Here is a 20,221-nt window from a genome sequence, read left to right as displayed (position 1 = left end):
GTTCCTCATTGTTTATGTTACTGTGCTATTTGTTCTGCAGTTTGTACCAAAGGTTTGCATGTAGTTTTTGATAATTAGTCTGATGTGCAGAAAATCTGACTGGCTGCTGGCTTCTTGTAACAGGTGACCTTACTGGCAGTCTCAGTACTTTACCTTGCAAGGTTTGGAGCCAATTTCTTGCTTTCCCAGAAATGGAAAAGAAGCTGTATCTCTTATTACTATTATGGCTTTGATTTGGTGCAGTTTGTTGGGAAGGCTATTTGTTTTCTGTTGGGATTGATGGTCAACCCAATAATGATGTTTGACTGACTGGCCTCCGTTTTGCTTACCCATACTAGCAATTATGCTGTGCACTGGCAACCGAGAGGGTCCATGATAAAAGGACTTGGATAAGTGGTTTTTCCGGTGCTGTTCTTGCTTTTTGAAAGCTGAATTTTCTTCTTTTGTGATGTTGATATAAAAACATATGTCTGAGGAGCTCATAATATAACGAGGACCTGGGTTCAGTAAAATATTTTTGTTGTCTTCCCTCCTAACACCAATTAAACAGACACCGAACCTTAATTTTAAAATAAAAAAATAGCACAAGGTTAGCAAGAACTAGACAACAAGGTATTGAAATATTTGTGTAGCTGTTTCTGTAAGTCTCTCATATTAGGGCAAAACCTCAAGATGGGCAATATGAAAATGCATTACACTGAAACCAAAAATAAACAGCAAAAAAATTACAATATTCATTCAAAAGAGGAGAAAAATATACCAGTTCTACAAGAAACAATGCATTTGTCGAATGTTCAAAAGATAGACTCTAGGCCGAAATAGACCTGCAGAAGGGGCAAATTGAAATCGCATACCATGGCGGTATGCAACGTGTAAACACCACACCACTTGCGCACCATGGAGCTGCCCCCATGTAAATGGCCAGGAGACTTCTGGATGGCCTGGGAACATGTGCCGTGTAAACACCATGCTCCAAAGCTGCCCAAAAGGCAGCTTAATTTGCCAGTCTGTTCCAGCTCTCTGTTGATATAAACTAGTCAATAGATTTCCCCTTGTTATTAGAACTTGATTTATAAGACTAACATAATGCCTAAAGAGACATGAGAGCCAGACTGCAGCTATGTGAGCATAGTTAGATATCTATGGGACTTGCAAAATATTTCTGTGAGTAGAAAGCCACTATGATCACCTCCTCCCGCCAATAACCACATAAATATGACAAATGATATAGGCATGCCATTTTTCATGACCGCTCCATTCATGCAATTCTTCTTTTGATGAAGCAGAATCATTTACATTGAGTATCCACATAGAGTGATTGCATCTCACACTGTGTAAGCTATAGAATCATGCTCATTCCTTCACCACGCAAAAATCCTTATAGGTCTAGTAATTTTTAAGTGGGGTACAGTCTCTAAGGTGCTGTAGACTGTGGTTTGTGTTTGCATAGCTAACTCTACTTGCATAAAGAAGGTGCAGTTCATACTGTGCACCAGGATGTGTCATACTTTGCATAGAAAGCAAGCAAGCAAGCAAGCAAACACTCGAACTTGAACAGTAAAATGTTTACTTCATTCAGAGTAGTACTAGGATTTTGGAGGTTGGTTTAAACACAAGTCTCGTGCCATCTCACTTCCTGTTGATTGTTCAGCATCTCAGTCCTCATCACTGGATTCTTTCCTTTTCTTCTTGTTAACTGGTGATTTTTTTAATTCTTCTACTAATTAATTTAATTTATGACATTTGTTACAGTTTTATTCATGAAATGTTTTGGGATTTTCTGTGAAAATGAAAAGTACTATACAGATTTTCTGTGAAAAATAAATCAGTAATGAGAGATTTTTACTGAATATTCCTCTGCTTCGCTTACTATTTCACTGTGGTGTTGCCCATCAGAATCTTCATGCAGGATATGTCCTGCTTGAATGCTAGAAGGGTGAGGTGGATGGCTATGAGATCAAGCCAGTTCATGCTCCTTATTCTACCAGTCCTAGGCCAGGTGCTCTGAGACAAAAGGTACCCAAGGTGTACCACCATACACCTAAAGTTGTTGGCATTCTGTACTCAAGTCAAGGGTAAGCTTGCTATCAAAATACCTCTTACATAGTACATTTATCCTGTGGCAACGTTCTGGAGCAATCTGCTTCATAAGACAAAGTTGCAAAGTCCTGTGTGAGTCCTGGAAGTGTGATTGTCCACTTCTTGCTCCTCCATTCCACAGTGGTGGCATGGGGATGTCCAGTGTCTGAATCTACAAGTTCTTTACACACAACTGCCTTAGATCCTGTAAGGGACCACATCCATCTTCTTGTCATTTTGATTAGCAAGTGGAGTGTCAGTGTATTACTGTCAACTGGCTATCCCATCAGGATGGAGGAAAGATGGCCAAAAATGTAGCCACCGGTACTCTGCCTGATTTCCCTGGACCTTAATGGGCAAACACGGTTTGAAAGGATAATATAAAGCTGCCATGCTAGAGTACAAAACTTTGAGCTAACTCCCTGGAAAAGCAAGTCTAAAAGCTCTGGAGACATAGTCATATTTTAGAATTTTTGATAATGAAGGTAAAAATCAGCATTCAGTCAGTTAAATATATGTAATGTCGATTATATACTGTGGGGTACTGGTGGAATGATGTTCCCTTGCTTACAGCTCTTTACATACTGAAAATATCACAGACATTGGCCACAATCCTGTTGACACAATTGTTACATCCTGTTACATCTCTAAGATGTATAACACTTTATTGTACTAGTGTAGTGCACAAGAGAAGGTAAACAAAACACCTGGATTTTCGTTAAGAGAAAAAGGCTGTCAGCTTCAAGCAAACCTTTTCCTCCTATTCCTGGCTTCTAAGTGGTACTTCAAAGTTAGGGAAGGCTGCCTGGAAAAATTGTCCCCATGGAACAGGCAATTTCCCAAAACAAAGAACAATATGACTCTAAGGACTCATTAAATTGGCTTTGCCAATGTCAAACATAGACATCCAAGAAGCCTATTCCCGAGCCCTGGGTTGCACAAAATTACCTTCCCCCGTACTCTAAGAATGCATGACATCTCACTCTCTTGTGTTCTCAGAATTTGGGGGAAGCTAAGTGGGGTAGGGGGAAAATCTTTGTTAAGACAGCTAACTCTACAAACCAGAATTGTATCCCCCTTTTGGGGACAAATCATGTGAAATATAATGTTCTACCACAAAAAAGTAGTCATCACAGTAAAACTATTCTATCATTTATGAGTAAAGACTGTTATCACATACTTTTCTCACTATAATGTATCCATAGAATCTATTCATAAACCACAGAAAACAGGTAAAGAGAAAATACTTTTGTTTCTAATTTTTAAGCATCTCTTTTTATAATTTGTTGTATCTCTGAGACTCATCTTTAATGATGAGAACAGCCCAATCTAAGATATAATTCACCCAAGCATGGATATAGGCAACCAATCAGCAAAAGAAAACTATCATAGTGGTAGATAACACATTGTTTCTCATTTGTATTGTTGTGCCAAAGGGTGAGTAGAATTTGTCTGGACTTTTCTTCACCTAATAAGAAATCCAAGGAAGCAGTATTTGAAACAACTTTTGAGGTATAAGCAGCTTTTCCTAAATGCACCTTGCTGGTTAGAACACTAATTTGATCAAAATACATTGCAAAAAACCAGCAGCAATGTCATATTTACTTTATAAAATATCTGCACTGCTTTGCAGTTAACTACTTTTGTTTGGTTGGAATGCAACACAATACCTGCCACTTCCATATGAACAAGAGGCATCCACTGGGTTCAGAGTTTCTAAAGGGGGAAAAGTTCAAGCCAGGAATATGTCAGATGTAGCTATGCCAAGACTTTGGTAACAGGATTGGGGTCAAGGGAGAAGTTAAGGAAAGCCCAGCTAAAATGTGGCACATAGACTAACAGCAGCTTTATGAGATTTTTTTTTACAGTGGATGGAAATGAGGAGGGAACAAGCATAATGCCCTGAGTATTTCTCCTGAGGGCCAATCTATTGGTTCTCTGTCATGGGATGAAGAAAGCAATAGTGATCAGGACAATGGCACTCAGGCAGGGCATCATTTATCCAAGAAAAGTTATTCCCCTGTGCTGCTTTTTCTAGGCTTTCAGATCAGAGTTTGCTGTTTCTGAGAAAGCTTTGCTCCTGATATCTCTCATTAGGAACTCATTGAGCAATGGATAGGTGTTCCAGCACTGTTTCCAGTAAAGGTGTGCAGTTTTTACAGCCTAGAATTGCAAAATGTCCAAAGCTGATGGTTCTGCAATCCAGCAAGCAGGCTTCACCCAGCAGACCAAGGAGTCTAGTGCATTCCCAGTGGAGCAAAGCAAGAATGTTTAAAAGGAAGTCATATTAAATTCCATGGTTAGAAATGAAACATACTTTTTGTGTGCATGGAAAGATGCATATGTGAAACTCTTTCCCTCATATTCAGCAAAAAACACACTCTCCTCCAGGTTAATGTGATAGACTTCATTACCAGAGCATCTGCCGTACATTTTCTGCCATTGTTCTGGTGACTGCTGACCCTCTCTGAAACACAAAAGGAGGGAAAAGATAAGTGTTCTATGAAGCAGATGAATATTTGATGCATCATTTTCATCATGCTATACCAGTGGTAATAAATAGCAACAGTGCCAAGCTCTCTTTCAAAGTCTTCGTCTTTCCAGAATACATAGCCATGCATGGAATTACTAAGGTGGGATTCCCTTTCCTGTTGTTACAAAACAGTATTGTTTTCTTTCCATCTGCTCCTTGTGGCAACCTTTCTACATTATAACACTTTGAATTACCTGGTAAAAATACTGAATATGAGAATTCACTAGGGGCAGGTTGAGTGGTACAATCATTTTGTGATCCTCTGTATATTTTTAAAAAATGTTTGTTTGTTTGTTTAAAAAAAAGGCTGTGATTAAACAAAAATAACTTTAAACACCAGTGGCAGCACTTGATTTCCATGTCATTTCCTGAATTTTAAAGGAATTATCTAGGTTACTAAACCGTAACCCCCCAAATGGACCCAGAACCATAGATAGCAAGTTTAAAGTTCCAACTTATACCTGGAATGTATTCACTGCCTAACACTGAAGCCACTATGCATGCTTAGAAATGATAAAGCAAACATTTTCTCATCTCATGTTAACTAATACCTATTTATTAAAGACAATTGGTACATATTTATGGGCTCAGAATTGTGTATGCTCTTGACTGAGCACATTAATGCTGAGAGAGCTACATTTTCTTCCCTTCAGTGTTCTCAGTTGCCAGATAGTGATGTTTTCCATTTTGTTTCTTTGTGCATGTTCTTGTAAACTGGACATCTTCAGTATCTTGGCACTTCCTTGCCAAGATATGTCATGGTTTCTTTTTCATGAGGGGGGGGGGGTAATACAAAAACCTAAACAGCACAACATGTACACGCCAGTGTTTTAGTGACAAACACAATGGCCACATATTCCTTGCAACATTCTCATTTTCTTAATTAGACACAGCATGCACCTCAACATGGGAATTCACACTGTAATACAATTCTAAGCCAGAAATAGAGTCACAGAAATACTTTCACAGGAGGATGCCACCTGTCTTTTGGCAGGCTCCTTTTGCTGTAAAAGCTACCTAAGTAGTAGAAATCTATCTGGCACACCTTTCCTCCATGTTGCATCTCTGTGACAGGGAAAATGGAGCTGTTCACATTCTTCCCTGGCACACAAGCATTATTGGTATTGCAACTCTGTTAAAGAAGAAGAAAGATAGACAAACTTGCACACCTGTTTTTACATATTTGAATGGGGTTAAAAATGGCAATAGGCCTCGAAAAGGGATAATACAGAATCAGACGAGAATCCCATTGCTAAGCCAGGAGTGAGAACTGTATGACCCTTCAGGTGTTGTTGAACTGCAACTCCCAGTGTTCCTCACCTCTGTTATGTGGCTACAGCTTCTAAGAGTTGCAGCTCAACAACAATTGCCATTTATTATTTTTTTGGCTAGTCCTGATGAATTAATGGTTGAATTTTAAGTCAACCCTTAAATGAAACTGACTCATTCAATGAATTTACACAAGTAGGGATGCAGACCTGAATGTTTATAGGTAGGCCATCAATCTTAATATGGTATGATGTGTGCAATACATCCCCAGCATAATTTCTGTTAACAAATCCATTTTTGACAATTGTATCAGATCATAATAGCAGTTGGGAAGCAGCACACTATCTCTCTCTAACAGTGGTGGCAGGTAACTTGCATGTGAGTGGGATGGCGATTCAACTTTGAGTTTTAGTCTGAAGTTGAAAGATGATATCCAACATGCTGAGACTTGTCCTTTAAATGGGTACACCACCTTGGCTAGAAATTGGAGAGGATACACACACACACACACACACGACAGCTATCAGCTGGCATGGCTCCCAAGTGTGGCTAAGCAATTAGTAACAGGTACATGATGTGATGACACAAAATGTTTGGCTTTCCAGAGCAAATCCCAAGCTTACCTTTAATTATGATAGAAGTATATAGAATATATGAGAATATACAATATATAGGGTTTGGGGATGTATGATTCCCCCAAACCAGTTCTATCGTCTAAACTACTCTTGCCAGACTGTCCAGTATGTGGGTACCAGCTCTCTGAATAGAAGACATTTTATCTCAAAGAACTTTTCTGGATATTTAATTTTTCACCACAGACTACAGAAATTAGATCTTGCTGATATAGCTAATTTACATGAAATAGTGTATAGAAGAGTGAAGATGTCTGTTAGTGGAACTTTATAGGCAAAGCATTCCAGAATTCCTATGCCAGAACAGGAGCTGCTGTGCTTTGAAACCCTGCTAATTTCACCTAAGATGAAAAAGGTACAAGCAATTGTCTTTAGATCTCATGTTACAGGGAGGAAAACACACAAGAGAGAGAGAAGAAAGCTCATAGGCAAGTGACCTAACCAAGGAACAACATAGTTCAATATATGGAGAAAAGTGGGCATTCTAAATAGATTGTTCTTATTCCTCAGGAACAAAGAAATCAATTCCTTGAAACATGATTAAAATTCTTATACTTACTGTCCTCTTGAGGTATGAACTAACAAGGTAATAAGTGTAGATGTAGCTGGACAAATACAGTTTAATGCTAGCATTGCATATTTGAATTCCTCCTCACATACAACATGATCTGCAAAGAAAGAAACAGGGAGGAAGGGAAGAAAGGAGATAGAATTGTATTTCAAGTTACAAATGACTAGCTAGCAGCCCATAGGAAAAATTTAGCAGTTTCTCAGAAGTTTTTGGTGAACAGCTTTGTCAAAAATAATCTGAAAGTCCAAGTAAACAATATCTACTGGGGCATTCCTATCCATATCTTGCATCCAGAGGTTAGCTGACGCTGCGTACAGAAATCAGATAAAGTGCTACAGTTGCTAGAAAAGGTTGGTGTCTGGAAGTGTATTTGTAGGTTTGAAAAACTTGACATGAAAATATTCTGTTTGTTTGCAGTAAGCCCCATTGAAGTCAATAGATTTCTATGCAAGCACAAATACATATGACAGCATTCTTAGTTATGTTAAACCTAGGCCAGTTAACTCATGTACTCCATCTGTCCAAATTTGTAGAAGTATCAAAACACACACAAAACCCAAAGAAATTTAAACTCATCTACTTAAATCGGTTTCTGAAAATGAAAACAAAATATAGGGAAATGTAACAGTGGCTATGTAAATACAGTGGCCTCTTGGTTTCAGCTGGTTTTTTGTCCCAGGACCACTTGGGGATACGTAAATGCATGGATGCTCAAGTCTCATTATATACAATGGCCTAGCAATGGTGTCCATTATATAAAATGGTAAAATCGAGGTTTGCTTTTAGACACACACACCAGTGGTTTGCTTTTTAGACACACACACACACACACACACACACACACACACACACACACACATATATATTTATTAAAGGTGTGGATGGTTGACTCCATGGATGCAGATTCCATGAATATGGAGGGCCAACTATGAATCTAAAAATGTGATGGAAAGGAATGTTCCACAAATACTACAGGACACACTCTCTTCCTCCTTAAAATCCCTGGAATAAAGAGCCTTCTGGTTTGCTTCCCAAGGGCAAAACAAGACAAGAAGAATGGCATTGAGAGATTCTGGATTTTATGTAGAAATTAACATCCTGAAGTTCTATAATATGCATAGCCTGCCCTTCCTGTTTTTACACAATGAATTAGCTGGAAAACAATTCCCAATGCAGGGGACAGTTTCTATGAGCAGTTCTTTTTTAAAAAAAAACTGAAGTGTTAAATCAAAGTCGTATTTTTTAAAAAGTTAGTGCCAACATGCTTGTGACATTCCTGTGACTTCTCCACAGGGACAATTGCACCATTTACAAATTCTTGTAATTTCACCGCACATGAATCCCTCTGTAATGTACAGAGATAATTATGTTTTATTTACAATTTAGGTAGTTAAACATTTTTAAATATATGCTTTGTAAAAGTTCACAATATGGTGATTATCATTTACCCCAGAAATTAAATTACTTTCTGAAAATTCTGGATTCTATGAAGAAATTAGCATCTTTAAGTTCTATAATGGTACATTATAATGGTACAATATTTCTTTCTTAATCACCCCTCCCCATGGATTGTGCTTAGTATATTATCTAGTACTTTACAAATGTGTGGGATATGTAGGGAGAAGATGTTGATTACTATGGTCATGAGTCTACATATTTTAGTGTAGTGGGAAAGTACACTGCCCTGGCATTGAATGGAGAAAAGAAGAGGCAGGCACAACTCCACCATGCCTAGGCCAAGAAGCAGATGAAAGGCCATCATCCCTTCATTCTAACTGCCAGTGTCCTGGCCTTCGAGGGAGAGAAGAAGAGGCAGGCACAACTCCACCATACCTAGGCCCAGAAGCAGATGGAAGGCACTTCCTCCATCCCAACTTTCACTGCTCTTGCTTCGGAGGGATTGAAGAGCAGGCAGTACCTGCTGGATGTAATCCTTACTGCCACCCCCTTTCTTTGTGTATCCTGTCTTTAGCTTGTATGTGGGCAGGGAACTGTTTTTCTTGTTCTTTTTCTTGTAAAGAACCATGTACAGTGATGGTGCTAGCTAAACAAACAAACAAACAAACAAACCCCAGTGTAATTCCACTGAAACTTCCACCTTTCCAAATGTCTGTGCAATGGATGCTCTGGCTAGTGATGTGACGATTATTCATTATGGTTCATTAAAGACACTAATTGGTGATTTCTCGGCACCTTTGTTTTATGTACAAGCCAAGAAATTTGCCACACGGTTGCATAGGTGTGAGAATTTTCACATGGTTCAATTGCAAATGAAGTAAAGGGACAGAAATTCCTTTGGAACTTGGTTATTCTAAACTATTTTATTGTTTTATGGCATCATTGCCGTTAAGTGCAAGAGTGTGTTAATTTTCACATTCAAGTCACATACAAAGCTCTCTTGCCAATGAGATATTGAAATTGTGTGATGCTGTTGTTCCCTGGAGCTGCAGTCTAACAACATCCAGATCTTGGAAGCTATGCAGTTAGTCAGCCCTGGTTAGTACTTGGATGGGAGACCACCAGGGAATAATACTAGGTGCTGTAGGCTAACTTTCAGAGAAAGGAACTGGCAAAATCACCTTTGAGAATTCCTCACCTAAGAAAAACCTAGTATATTCAAGGCTCTCCATACGTTCATGGGCTTCTTGAAGACACATTTGTGTGCATGCACACACAAACACACACACGCACGCACGCGTGCCCCCACACACACATTTTGTTATTTCTGCAGCCACTGTAGCCAGATATCTGGCCCTGTAGCACCAGAGGAGCAAAGGGATGAGTCCTAGAGAGCACTGTTTGCATTTTGCATAGAATTCTAGAGTTGGAAGGGATCCCCAAGGGCCATCCAGCCAAACCTCCTTTGGCCATGCAGGAATACACAGTATCCTAGAGTTGGAAGGGACCCCCAAAAGCCATTCAATCCAACCTCCTTCTGCCATTCAGGAATATGTAGAATGCGAGAGTTGGAAGAGACTCCCAAGGACCATCCAGCCCAACCCCTTTGGCCATGCAAGAATACATAGAATCCTAGAGTTGAAAGGGCCCCTGAAAGGCCATCCAACATATTTGTGTGTAGTGTCTGTGTATGCACCTTCAACTAGTACAGCTTTCTTGATATGGATGTTGTTGGACTGTAGCTCCCAGCATTTCTCAGTACTGGCTACACGAGCTAGAGGATGTTGAGACTTGCAAGCTAACAAACCTGGAGAGCCATATGTTACAATAAGGTGTATAGCTTCTATTTAAGAATATATAATGCTGATGTACACTTTGTCCATATCCTAACCAAGGACTTAACATACACAGTTTTCATCCTAGGACCTTATTGCACAGGGGCTCCCCAGAATGGGATGAGAACAGAATGGAAGGGACCTGGAACAAAGTGGGGAATGAGTGGGGGATGCATTTTACAGCACACAGAAGTCCCTCACTCTTTCTGTTTCCTTCCGTTCCATTCCCAATCTGTCCCACAGAACTGAGATTTTTGAGAACTGTTCAGAACAGTTCTCAAAAATCACCTCCTCTTGGATGGATTGGGAACAGAAGGGAAGGGAACGGAATGAGTGAGGGACTTCTGTGTGCAGAAAAATGCGTTCCCCCACTCATTCTGTTCTGTTCCCAGCCCCTTCCGTTCTGTTCTCATTCCGATCCAGGGAGCCTGTGTGGTAAGGTCCCTACTTTCAAATACACACATTTCATTTCAATAAATCTGGAGTAGGTTTGTTGTTCACTTTCTCCATGAAGATGATCCTACATATTATCAAACAAACAAAGAGATAAAGACAGTGGCTGCTACTGAAAAGAAAACCTAGTGTCATAAATCCTTCTTCTTCCAGAGCATCTAATGCAATATATTCATATCTGGATATCATTTTTATATGCTTTATTCAAACCCATCAGCTAATGACATTAGGACAAAAATGAAAATGAAAATGAAAACTGCATCATAGAGTGGAACTAAACTCTATAATTTGATTAAGCTGTGATAATACAAGAATACAATTACAAGTTTATGTAAATTTATAGAGACAGAATGCCACACTAAAGATGTGCATACAGAATGATAATGTAATGAGGTTTTAAAAACAAAACAATACAGATTGATTATAGAAAACTTATCCTGGGAGCAGCAACTAAACAGCTGGCCGAGCAGCAATTGAGAAGCCTCTCATGCATGCCAGCCTTTCAGCAAAGGCCAGTGTGGACAAGATGCCTCTTGGTTGCTGCTCAGCCAGCTGCTTAGTTGCTGCTACCAGGCTGATCAGGCACAAGGGAGAAGCTTCTCCCTAGAGATGAGGGACTCTCAAACCTTCATCAGTGGCAGAGAAAGGTGCAGCTGGTGCTGTGTGTTGGTTTGACAGAGGCCACATGCTCTAGACTGGAGACTGGTGTGGGCCAGAAAGGGAGAGATTTTAACTACAGGAGCCTCTCCAAGACAAAGGACTCTTTCCAAGAATTGAGCACAGATACTCCTTCCCCAGAGACATGTCTTCCCCACTCAGCTTCAAGTGCCCACTCTCCCACAAAAATGGTTTCTTCTGTTATCTCTTCTCTTAGACTGTCTGATGAAAGAAAGCAGGAGCAGCCGTGCAACTCCAACCTGCTAGCCAAGTTTCAGCAAAGCTCACAAAACTTATGCAAAGTCCCAAATTTCAAAGCTCCTTTTTGCCACCACTTCTCCTCTTCCACCATGTGCTCTCTTTGCTTCCATCTGTCCCAAAATGGTGCCACTTGGAGCCACAGAAGTGATGTTCTGTGCCCAAGCCCTCACACAAATTTCCTAATTGCCACTACAAGCAAAAGATGTCAGTAAGGGAGTGAAATCACATGAGCAGGCAAAGAGCGAGAGACACCAGCACACAAAATGATCACTGAGGCTGTGTAGTGACCCTAAAAAGAAGTTTAATGTAATCCTTATCCCCACTATGGTCCTAAAGACCGCTGGTTCCCCTTGTCTTTCTTGCACACCAATACCTTGACTGATGGCTCCCTACCACCCCCACTCCCTTTTCCCTCACTGCACCCCTACTTCCCCCTTTCTACCTCACTGCGCCCCAAGATCCTTCCACCACCACTGGGAGGGTGTACTGCCCACTTTGGAAATCACTGATTTAGTGCAATCCATGAACGAGACTGGTGTTTTCTGTAATGATTCTGTTAAGATTGATGTTTTCTTTAATGAATAATGCCTGTTTCTTTTCATCTCTGCACTGAACTAGTGGATCAATTAAATAGCTCAAATATTTAAATACCAAGATAAGAGGAACACACCTTAAGAGAGATAACTGTATGCTTTTGTCAGTCTGAAAGATTCTACATACATCTTCCATTCTGAAACACTGCTTGAATAAGAAAATAAATTAGGCATGCATGCAGATCCAAGGTGGTGTGATGGTAAGAGAGATGAGGACTCTTGGAAACCAGGGTTGAGAACTATGATCATCCTTGTAAATCAGCTAGGTGTCCTCGAGTAAGTCACTCTCTCTCTCAGTCATAAAGGTAGGCAACAGTAAACCTCCTATCAGTAAATCTTACCCCCCAAAATAAAATAAAATAAAAATCCCAGGATAGGGACACCATATAGTAGAGTCAATTTCAAAGCACATAATAACAACAAAAATGAAAGTATTCTTTCCATTACTTTGATTTAGGGTTTGCTGATGGTTGAAAAACATGTTTTTCAATCAGTGTTTGAATATATTCTAATATTCCTTCCATCCCTACATTCTGCAATTAAAACTATGTGCATTCATCTGAATGTTAGCATGGTGTCAGATGTTTTAACAAACTGGAGTGACAGAATATGCATTAGAAAACCTTCAGCTGCCTGTCAGAACTGCATTCAGGAACAGACAACAAGGGTGATAGATCATTTTTGGTAATTTAAAAGGTAGGAAGGACAGATAGGATGTAAATAATGTGTGTTGTTGTTGTTATGTGCTTTCAAGTTGTTTCAAACTTATGGTGATCCAAAGGCAAAGGCACATGTTTTCTTGTCGAGATTTGTTCAGAGGTGATTTGCTTTTGCCTTCCTCTGAGGCTGAGAGTGTGTGACTTGTCCAAAGTTGCCCAGTGGGTTTTCATGGCTGAGTCGGAATTTGAACCTGGTCTACCAAGTTAAAGCTCAATACCCAAACCACTACATCATGGTACATTGCCAATAGTATATGTACCCATTCGTATAATGAATTCCAAATGAAAGGAAAGAACAACATCTGGAAGGACACATGTTCCTGATCTCAGCACCTATCCAATGTGCTTGTATTGTTATGAGGTAAAGTAACTGCCACCTGATTCATACTTCCCTTCCTTCATGTCTACAAAATTCATGCAAGCAGTCCCTACAATAAAGGGACTGCTTGCATGAAAGGAAAGCAACTACTAGGTGGGTGAAATAGAGTAAAGTAAAAGAGAATCAATTAACTATTTATATCAGTCCTTTAATCTTCATAAATGTCTCCTAGGTACACAGGAAAAAAAAGGAAAGACTGTCTTTGAAACAAAGGATATGGTTTGTTGATTAACACAATGGGAATAGGCAGATACTTAAAAGGATTTTACACCCATCTAATGATCCCCAGAGTGGCCACTTGAACTGATTTTTTTTTCCAATAAGAAGACAACTCACTGGGACAGATCAAGCTAAAAGGTTTATTTGGAGTAAATTTGCTAAATCAAGCCAGCAGATTTCACTGAAGCAACAAGGACAAGTCCTACAAAGGGATTGACAGAAACTGTGCAAAACAGAGAATTAACAAGGAAAAACAAACAGGTTTGGGAATCAGAAAATCAGAAAATCTCTTAATCTCAGAATTAAGATAGACATTTTTAAAAAAGCTGTAAGAATAATTTGCTGTTTACTCATACCTTGCCCATTATTAAATTGACTTTCTTAAGAATAACAAAATCAAAACAGTTTTACTTTCTTTGGCTTGCTTCATGTGTGAAAATATATATTTCAGTGTAAAACTATCATTGTGCTTCAGAGATACAACAATAAACCTTTGGTGATCCTCAATGGTTTGCATGGGAAAATGTTCATATTTTATTGTGCCTTGATTTAACATGTCATGGCCTAACCTCACATGAAGCCAGAACAATTAATTTTAACAATTTTAGTAAAGTAACAGCATTTCAGAAATGTATTTATCTGAAATGACATGATAATGTCAAACTATATGTACAGAGAAGGGGGGGGAGAATGAGTTCCCTCGCTTTCTTTTTCTTCAGGGAATGAAAGGAAAGAGAAAAGAGATAAAAGTAATAATGGAAATAAACAAAATAAACAGGAACAGTAAATTGTGAGAAATTAAATTGATTTGGTTTGGCTTGAGAGAACTGAGTGGGTTGGAAGAAATGAACTGGAGGAAATGAAGAGCAATGAGTCAGAATAGGAAGAGTGTGGAAAAGAAAAGAGCTGTAAGTGACAGAGGCCCTTTAGTGGTGAATGACACTAAACATATTATGAGAGCCCATGCTCTTATGAAAAGTAGAACTACATAAAAGGTCTGTCGGCTGCAGGCTGATTATGTGCACCTCATCTTTATTCTGAAGTACTTTTACATTATAGTGCCATCATGATATATCAGACTTTTGAATTTTTTGCTCTTTTAGCAGGTGGTGAGAGTGCTTACAAATTTTCAATCTACAAAAAAAACAAAAAACAAACAAACAAAAAAAACCCCAACCAACCAAACAAACAAACAAAACCCCATAATCTTGTTCCTCATCCCGCATTTTCTGTGTTCCATCCAATTTGCATTCCAGAAGTATCACCATTAGGGAGAATGGGGTAATTTCTTTCCAGTGTTGAAGAAAGATTTAGCTGCCAGTCCATGCTGGTTCTGCACACAAAAAGGGAAGGGGGTGCCATCTTTGTTCTTTGTCTCATGTGGGGAAGTAGTTTAAGCCTGTCCCGGTACACTAGATTTCTATATAGTACAGTGCGCCCGCGTTATACATGGGTGCGACTTACGTGGCTTTCAGCGTATGCTGAAAGCCGCACTGGGAGAATGCTCGGCACACCCCAGAAAGGCTAATGGCACACATGCCACAGGCATGAGCCCCATTCTTTTGAATGAGGCTTGAGCATACATGGAATTCCCCTTATGCGGGGGATCCAGAACAGATCCCCCACGTAAGGGAAGGGCCCACTGTATTGGATTTTGCCCATTAATCTGACAGCTTGGGTTTGGGTGAGACAAAGTGTTCGCCCTAGCCTTATTATATTTTGGTGACAATAAAGGCATACTGCATATGTCCAATGGCAGTCTGCTTGGCTCAGTATAATTCAGAAGATGTACATGATACAGGAGACAAAAATCAGTTGATTGCATGGAGAACCTCATATTGAACCCCAGCACTGCCATGACATGCTCGGTGATTTTAGAATCACTGGGTAATTTTGATGAGAACTTGCAAGTAATGAGCTATAATTAGGTAGAGTGCTTACCATTAACAACACAGACAACAAAGTTATAGCTCATGAGTAACATAATGCATGAGTACAAAGGCATTCTGGACTATCATTTAAGGTCATTTGTGAACATATTATAGGAATTTTGAATGGAATCTTTGAAGCTTTATGCCATTCTATCAATTCCAAAATTTTCTCCCGCAAAGCAAGAAAAAGAACAATGAACACAATGAGATATTTTGGTTAACAGTGCAATGAATAATGGTAGAAAAAAATCACTTTGTAACACACTGTTAACAGGTAATGGGAATGAATTACTTTTAGAAAATAACTCTTCATGCTTTGACTGAAAGTAATATGTAGACTACCTCTACTGAAAAACCTAAACTTTCTAACAAGATTTCTGTGTTAATACTTTCTGGGTGCAAAAAGAAAACCTTTAATTTTAAAATCACTCACAATCTCAACCTATATGCAGTTACACACACATTTTATTGCACTTTTCCACTGAACCTTTGTCTAATTCCTTCAATTTTTGAGATATCTGAGACAATACATGCACACGAAACCCAATCACCAGTTACCTCATTTTGTGCATTCTTTCATCTACATTCTAATTTGAAAGTCTCTTAATTAATCTCTGTGGGTGTTTGACAGGTTTTGAATAAGGATATTATACAGAAGGAACCACATGTTCTTGGAAAAAAGCCAAGCTTAGCCCTTCTTTGCTTGGCAAAGCGGTTCACAAGACTATAGTGTGACGCACACAGAACAGCATGAGCCTAAAGTATTTCCCTTAAAAACAAATATTGATCAGGGAGTCATGAGCATCCCAACAATTGGTGGAACAAACATAACCAGCTATTTATATCAACAGCTTCTCACTCCTTCTTGACCTGAATAAATAATAGAATTGATACATTCATGTTGCAATATGCAAAGGCTCGGGACAATGATAATGCAGAAAATAACCATTAAAATGACAGTTGCTGACCCACCTTTCTCACATGGAAAAACTAAGGCATAGGGATTTTTAGCTTGCGGGGGCGGGGAATGATTGAGGTCCCTCATGGTAAAAGCTGGATTTAGAGAAACCAAATCTTAATAAGCAAACCCCATGGTAGGTACATCTTAAGGTAGACATAGGTCAGAAATGACTTGAAGTCACACACCACCACCACCAAGTTTTCTTGAAAGCTTACTATTTCTCCGTGAGAAGGACTCTCAGGCCCGAGACAGAAGGGCAGGAAGCAGCCTGTCGGCACTGATTCTAGGGTTCTGGAGTGCACAGCAACCGCATGCTCCCGGACCCTAGTCTGTATGGACACCACCAGCATGGCGGATTCCTGTCCATATGGGGCCCGCCATGATGATGCAAGTGCGGTACCATGTCCACAGTCAGGACGCCATGCTTGCATAATTGACGTGCCACAGTGTACTAATGACGCAGTGATGGCAGCGCCCACATGTGCCAAAAAGAACCTGCTTTTAGTGGTTTCTTTTTGGTGCAGAGGAAGCCTGCACGGTTTGGTTGCTGCGGGCTCCCTCTGGAGGAAAAACTGGCAGCTCCAGACCACACTTTAGGGTGGTCTGTTGAGCCCCTCAGTGTTTATTTAAGGGTGGTGTTGATTAAACAAATAAGGAAACAGCTAATCTTGCAAGTTTCCTTGAATGATATACATCAGGGGATGAAGACCTGTGTCTTACCTTCATCAGACTGCAGGTTTAGGCTTTCATACAAAAATAATTCTCATACACAAAAGGATAACATGACAGAGAAAAGAGTTTTATCCTAGCTTTCTCCCTGATTTACTTGTTTTCTCTGTGTAGAAATGTTTGTTTCCATTCACTCATTCATTCATTCAATATTCATTCAGTTATATCAATACCCACCTATGCTCTGAAATGGTACAGACCAGACTGCCTCATTTGATATTTCCTTTTTTAAAAAAGGTCTATGAATGGCCAATGCTTCATGTGAACTGAGAATATTGTCTTGTACTTGGTTATGCATGACTTCTTCAAACAACAACCTTATGTGAAGCAGATTCTTAGCAGGCAGAATGTTGGAAATTACTGTGATGGAGGCTTATAATTATGATGAGAATGAAAAGATTTGTTTCTCCTCCCCATTATCTCATAAACACTGGTACTTGAATTCATGTGAAGCAAGCTCAGAGTGAAAAATGGAAAGTACCATTTTTTGACACATCATGTAATTTAGGTGCGGTACAGACCGCCGCTTTGCAGCAGCCTGTGGCTGAAACTAGGGTTGAGGGGCATGGAGTGTCCGCATGCTCTGTGCTCTCCCGGTGCCATTTTGGCACATGCACTTTAAGATGACACGCACACTGATGACATGCCTTGTACGCTGCCTCTAAAGAGCACGGTGCACGAGGGATGGCGCAGCGCCACTCCAGGGCACTAATGGCACCTTGGCAGCGGTGCGGAAAGGAGCTGCATTTCACAGTTCCTTTTTAGAGCAGATCATTGCCGCGCCCATGCAGTTGCAACAATCCATGGCAGAAAGGGGTGGTGTCTTGCCGCTCCTTTCTGCTTGTCTATATTGGGCCTCAGTTGACAAATTTAGTGCCAAGATGTGTGCAATAGCTTGCAAAGTTTTTTCAAATGATGAGTCAATGTAAGGAGGAGAAGTCTATCAATTTCAAAGTGGCCTCCAAAAATACAAGCAGAGATTACTTACGGTGTATGTTCCACATGTTCTTTCATGGTTCACTTCTAAACTTCCAGTGGTAAATAGAGAGCTCCAAATAACAATTCCACAGATTAACTTACATCACCTATACAACCTGTTCTAACATATGGGTCAAAACTTAAAAATCCAGCAGAGTTTACCTTTTATGAATGTCCTAAAGACTTTTTTTTTTTTTTTTGGATTTAGGAAAATATAAAAATGCATTAGTAATTCAGATTTACACACAGAGGAAATTATTGGGAGAGAAGTTAGATTTAGACATATTTGAGGGGAAGATACATCTTAAAATCTGTATTCAAATCTAAGCATTAATGTAGATGTCTTTATACACACACACACACACACACACACACACAGATTAATGTGGAAAATGGACAGAAACGCCTTCTGAGGAAAGATGTGAAAGTGAGAAAGGAAATAAACTAAAATCCTTATTTCCAAACATGTGCTATTAATGGCACATACTTACCTGCAAATTTGATGTGGAACTTATTTTCAGGCTTCAGTATCTGAACATACAGAGGACAATTAGGTGCAAAATCTTTAACTGCCCAAGCTCTTAAAATGGTTTGATGGTCCTATAATAAAACAGAAGGGACTATATAAGGCAGAATGCTTTTCAAAAGCTCAAAATGAAAGCTAAATAATGAAAATATTTTTGTTCAGATCTTAACACCTTCCAGTCTTTATACTTTTAGTTATTTATTTTTGTAATACAAAAAGAATGTAATCACAGCTGCCATGTTAATAATCACTCCATCAATGACAGCAAAAGTCATAGATAGACTGTTAAGAATAACAGAAAACAATCTAAAACACCAGCCTTATCTCTTAAATATTTTAATGATAACTCACAATTGATGAAACTGTGCTCCGACAAACTCACATAGACCACTGAGATTTCCACAGTATTTGGGGGAAATGGAACAAATCTGGATTTAGCTCAAGTTTATCTTGCATTTTCCCATGAATATTAAGACTTAGCATATTTGGGCTTCACATACATGGTCTCAATAACCATTGAGACCATATTACAATAACATTTTATAAAGAACAGCATTTTTGTCCTCTTATATACATTCAATGAGGACATAGGGGAGAAACTGACTGTCCCCTGACTGCTCTGCCTTCCAGGTGGCTTGGGAGTGTGGCGTTTACACACCACATGCTCCCAAACCACCCAGAAGCTGCCTAGCTGTTTACATGGAGGTGGCTTCATGAAGCTCCGGTGGTGAGCCATTTACATGCTGCATACTGCCAGAGCATCATGAAGCTGGCTTTTGCCCACAGCATGATTGCTGTGGTCACAAATAGCTTCAAAAGGGACGTCTTCAAACCGCCCCTTCCGCCAATCTATTTTGCCCCTTAGTGAATGTATGGATTAGGCAAAATGTGTGCTGTGAGGCTTACTCACAGATATAGCCATGTGAGTTTGGAATATCAGTATGCAAAGGGATCTTGTAGCACCTTTGAGGAAGTAGACCAAGTCTATGAAAACTTATGCTATAATGTCTTGCACCCAGTTAGTTTTAAAGGTGCTACAAGATACCGTTGAATGGGAGACTGGTTTATCCCTTCCGCTCATTGCTGGTACATCATCTATAAATATTTTCTTATGGATGTTATATTTGAAATTGAAGGCCCCATCAGTGTTCATGATGGTCATTTGACACTTCCATCCAACAAACAGAAACCACAAGATGAATGTTGGCACTAGACTAGTCACTTGTTGCCAGCTTTGCTGATCTGTAATGGTGGAGTGATGGGACAATTAAATGTCTATGCCATTGTATAAAAGGAACTGTCTCATCCATATTATGACACCTGTCTCAGTCCCTATTCTTCACAGGGCCAATTTTGCATTAAAGTTCAACGAGAAAATGAAAACGGGAAGCTTCCAGTGACAAGAAAGAAAACTTTCCTGTGTTGGAGAATAATCTCTTCGCATTTCCACATATTAGGTAACAACCAGATGTGTTCCCAAGGCGACTTTGGTAGGCTG

General features: G+C 39.6%; 1 protein-coding gene across 1 annotated transcript in view; it reads right to left on the bottom strand.

Moving 5' to 3' along the window:
* Nucleotides 1–20,221, bottom strand: part of KCNT2 (potassium sodium-activated channel subfamily T member 2) — a 281,831-nt gene that overhangs the window by 59,422 nt on the left and 202,188 nt on the right. The window contains exons 14-17 of the mRNA XM_089515794.1: nucleotides 18,689–18,797; nucleotides 7,073–7,181; nucleotides 4,397–4,546; nucleotides 330–559 (exon numbers count right to left, since the gene is read on the bottom strand). Coding sequence (XP_089371920.1) covers nucleotides 330–559; nucleotides 4,397–4,546; nucleotides 7,073–7,181; nucleotides 18,689–18,797 — 598 coding nt within the window. The remainder of the gene's footprint in view (nucleotides 1–329; nucleotides 560–4,396; nucleotides 4,547–7,072; nucleotides 7,182–18,688; nucleotides 18,798–20,221) is intronic.

The sequence above is a fragment of the Sceloporus occidentalis genome, unplaced genomic scaffold (genome assembly GCF_023333645.1).
Source record: "Sceloporus occidentalis isolate IW3139 unplaced genomic scaffold, rSceOcc1.0.p SCAF_3, whole genome shotgun sequence".
NCBI classification, from domain to species: Eukaryota; Metazoa; Chordata; class Lepidosauria; order Squamata; family Phrynosomatidae; genus Sceloporus; species Sceloporus occidentalis.
The sequence above is the reverse complement of the archived record's forward strand: the minus strand, read 5'-3'. Positions and strand labels throughout refer to the sequence as shown.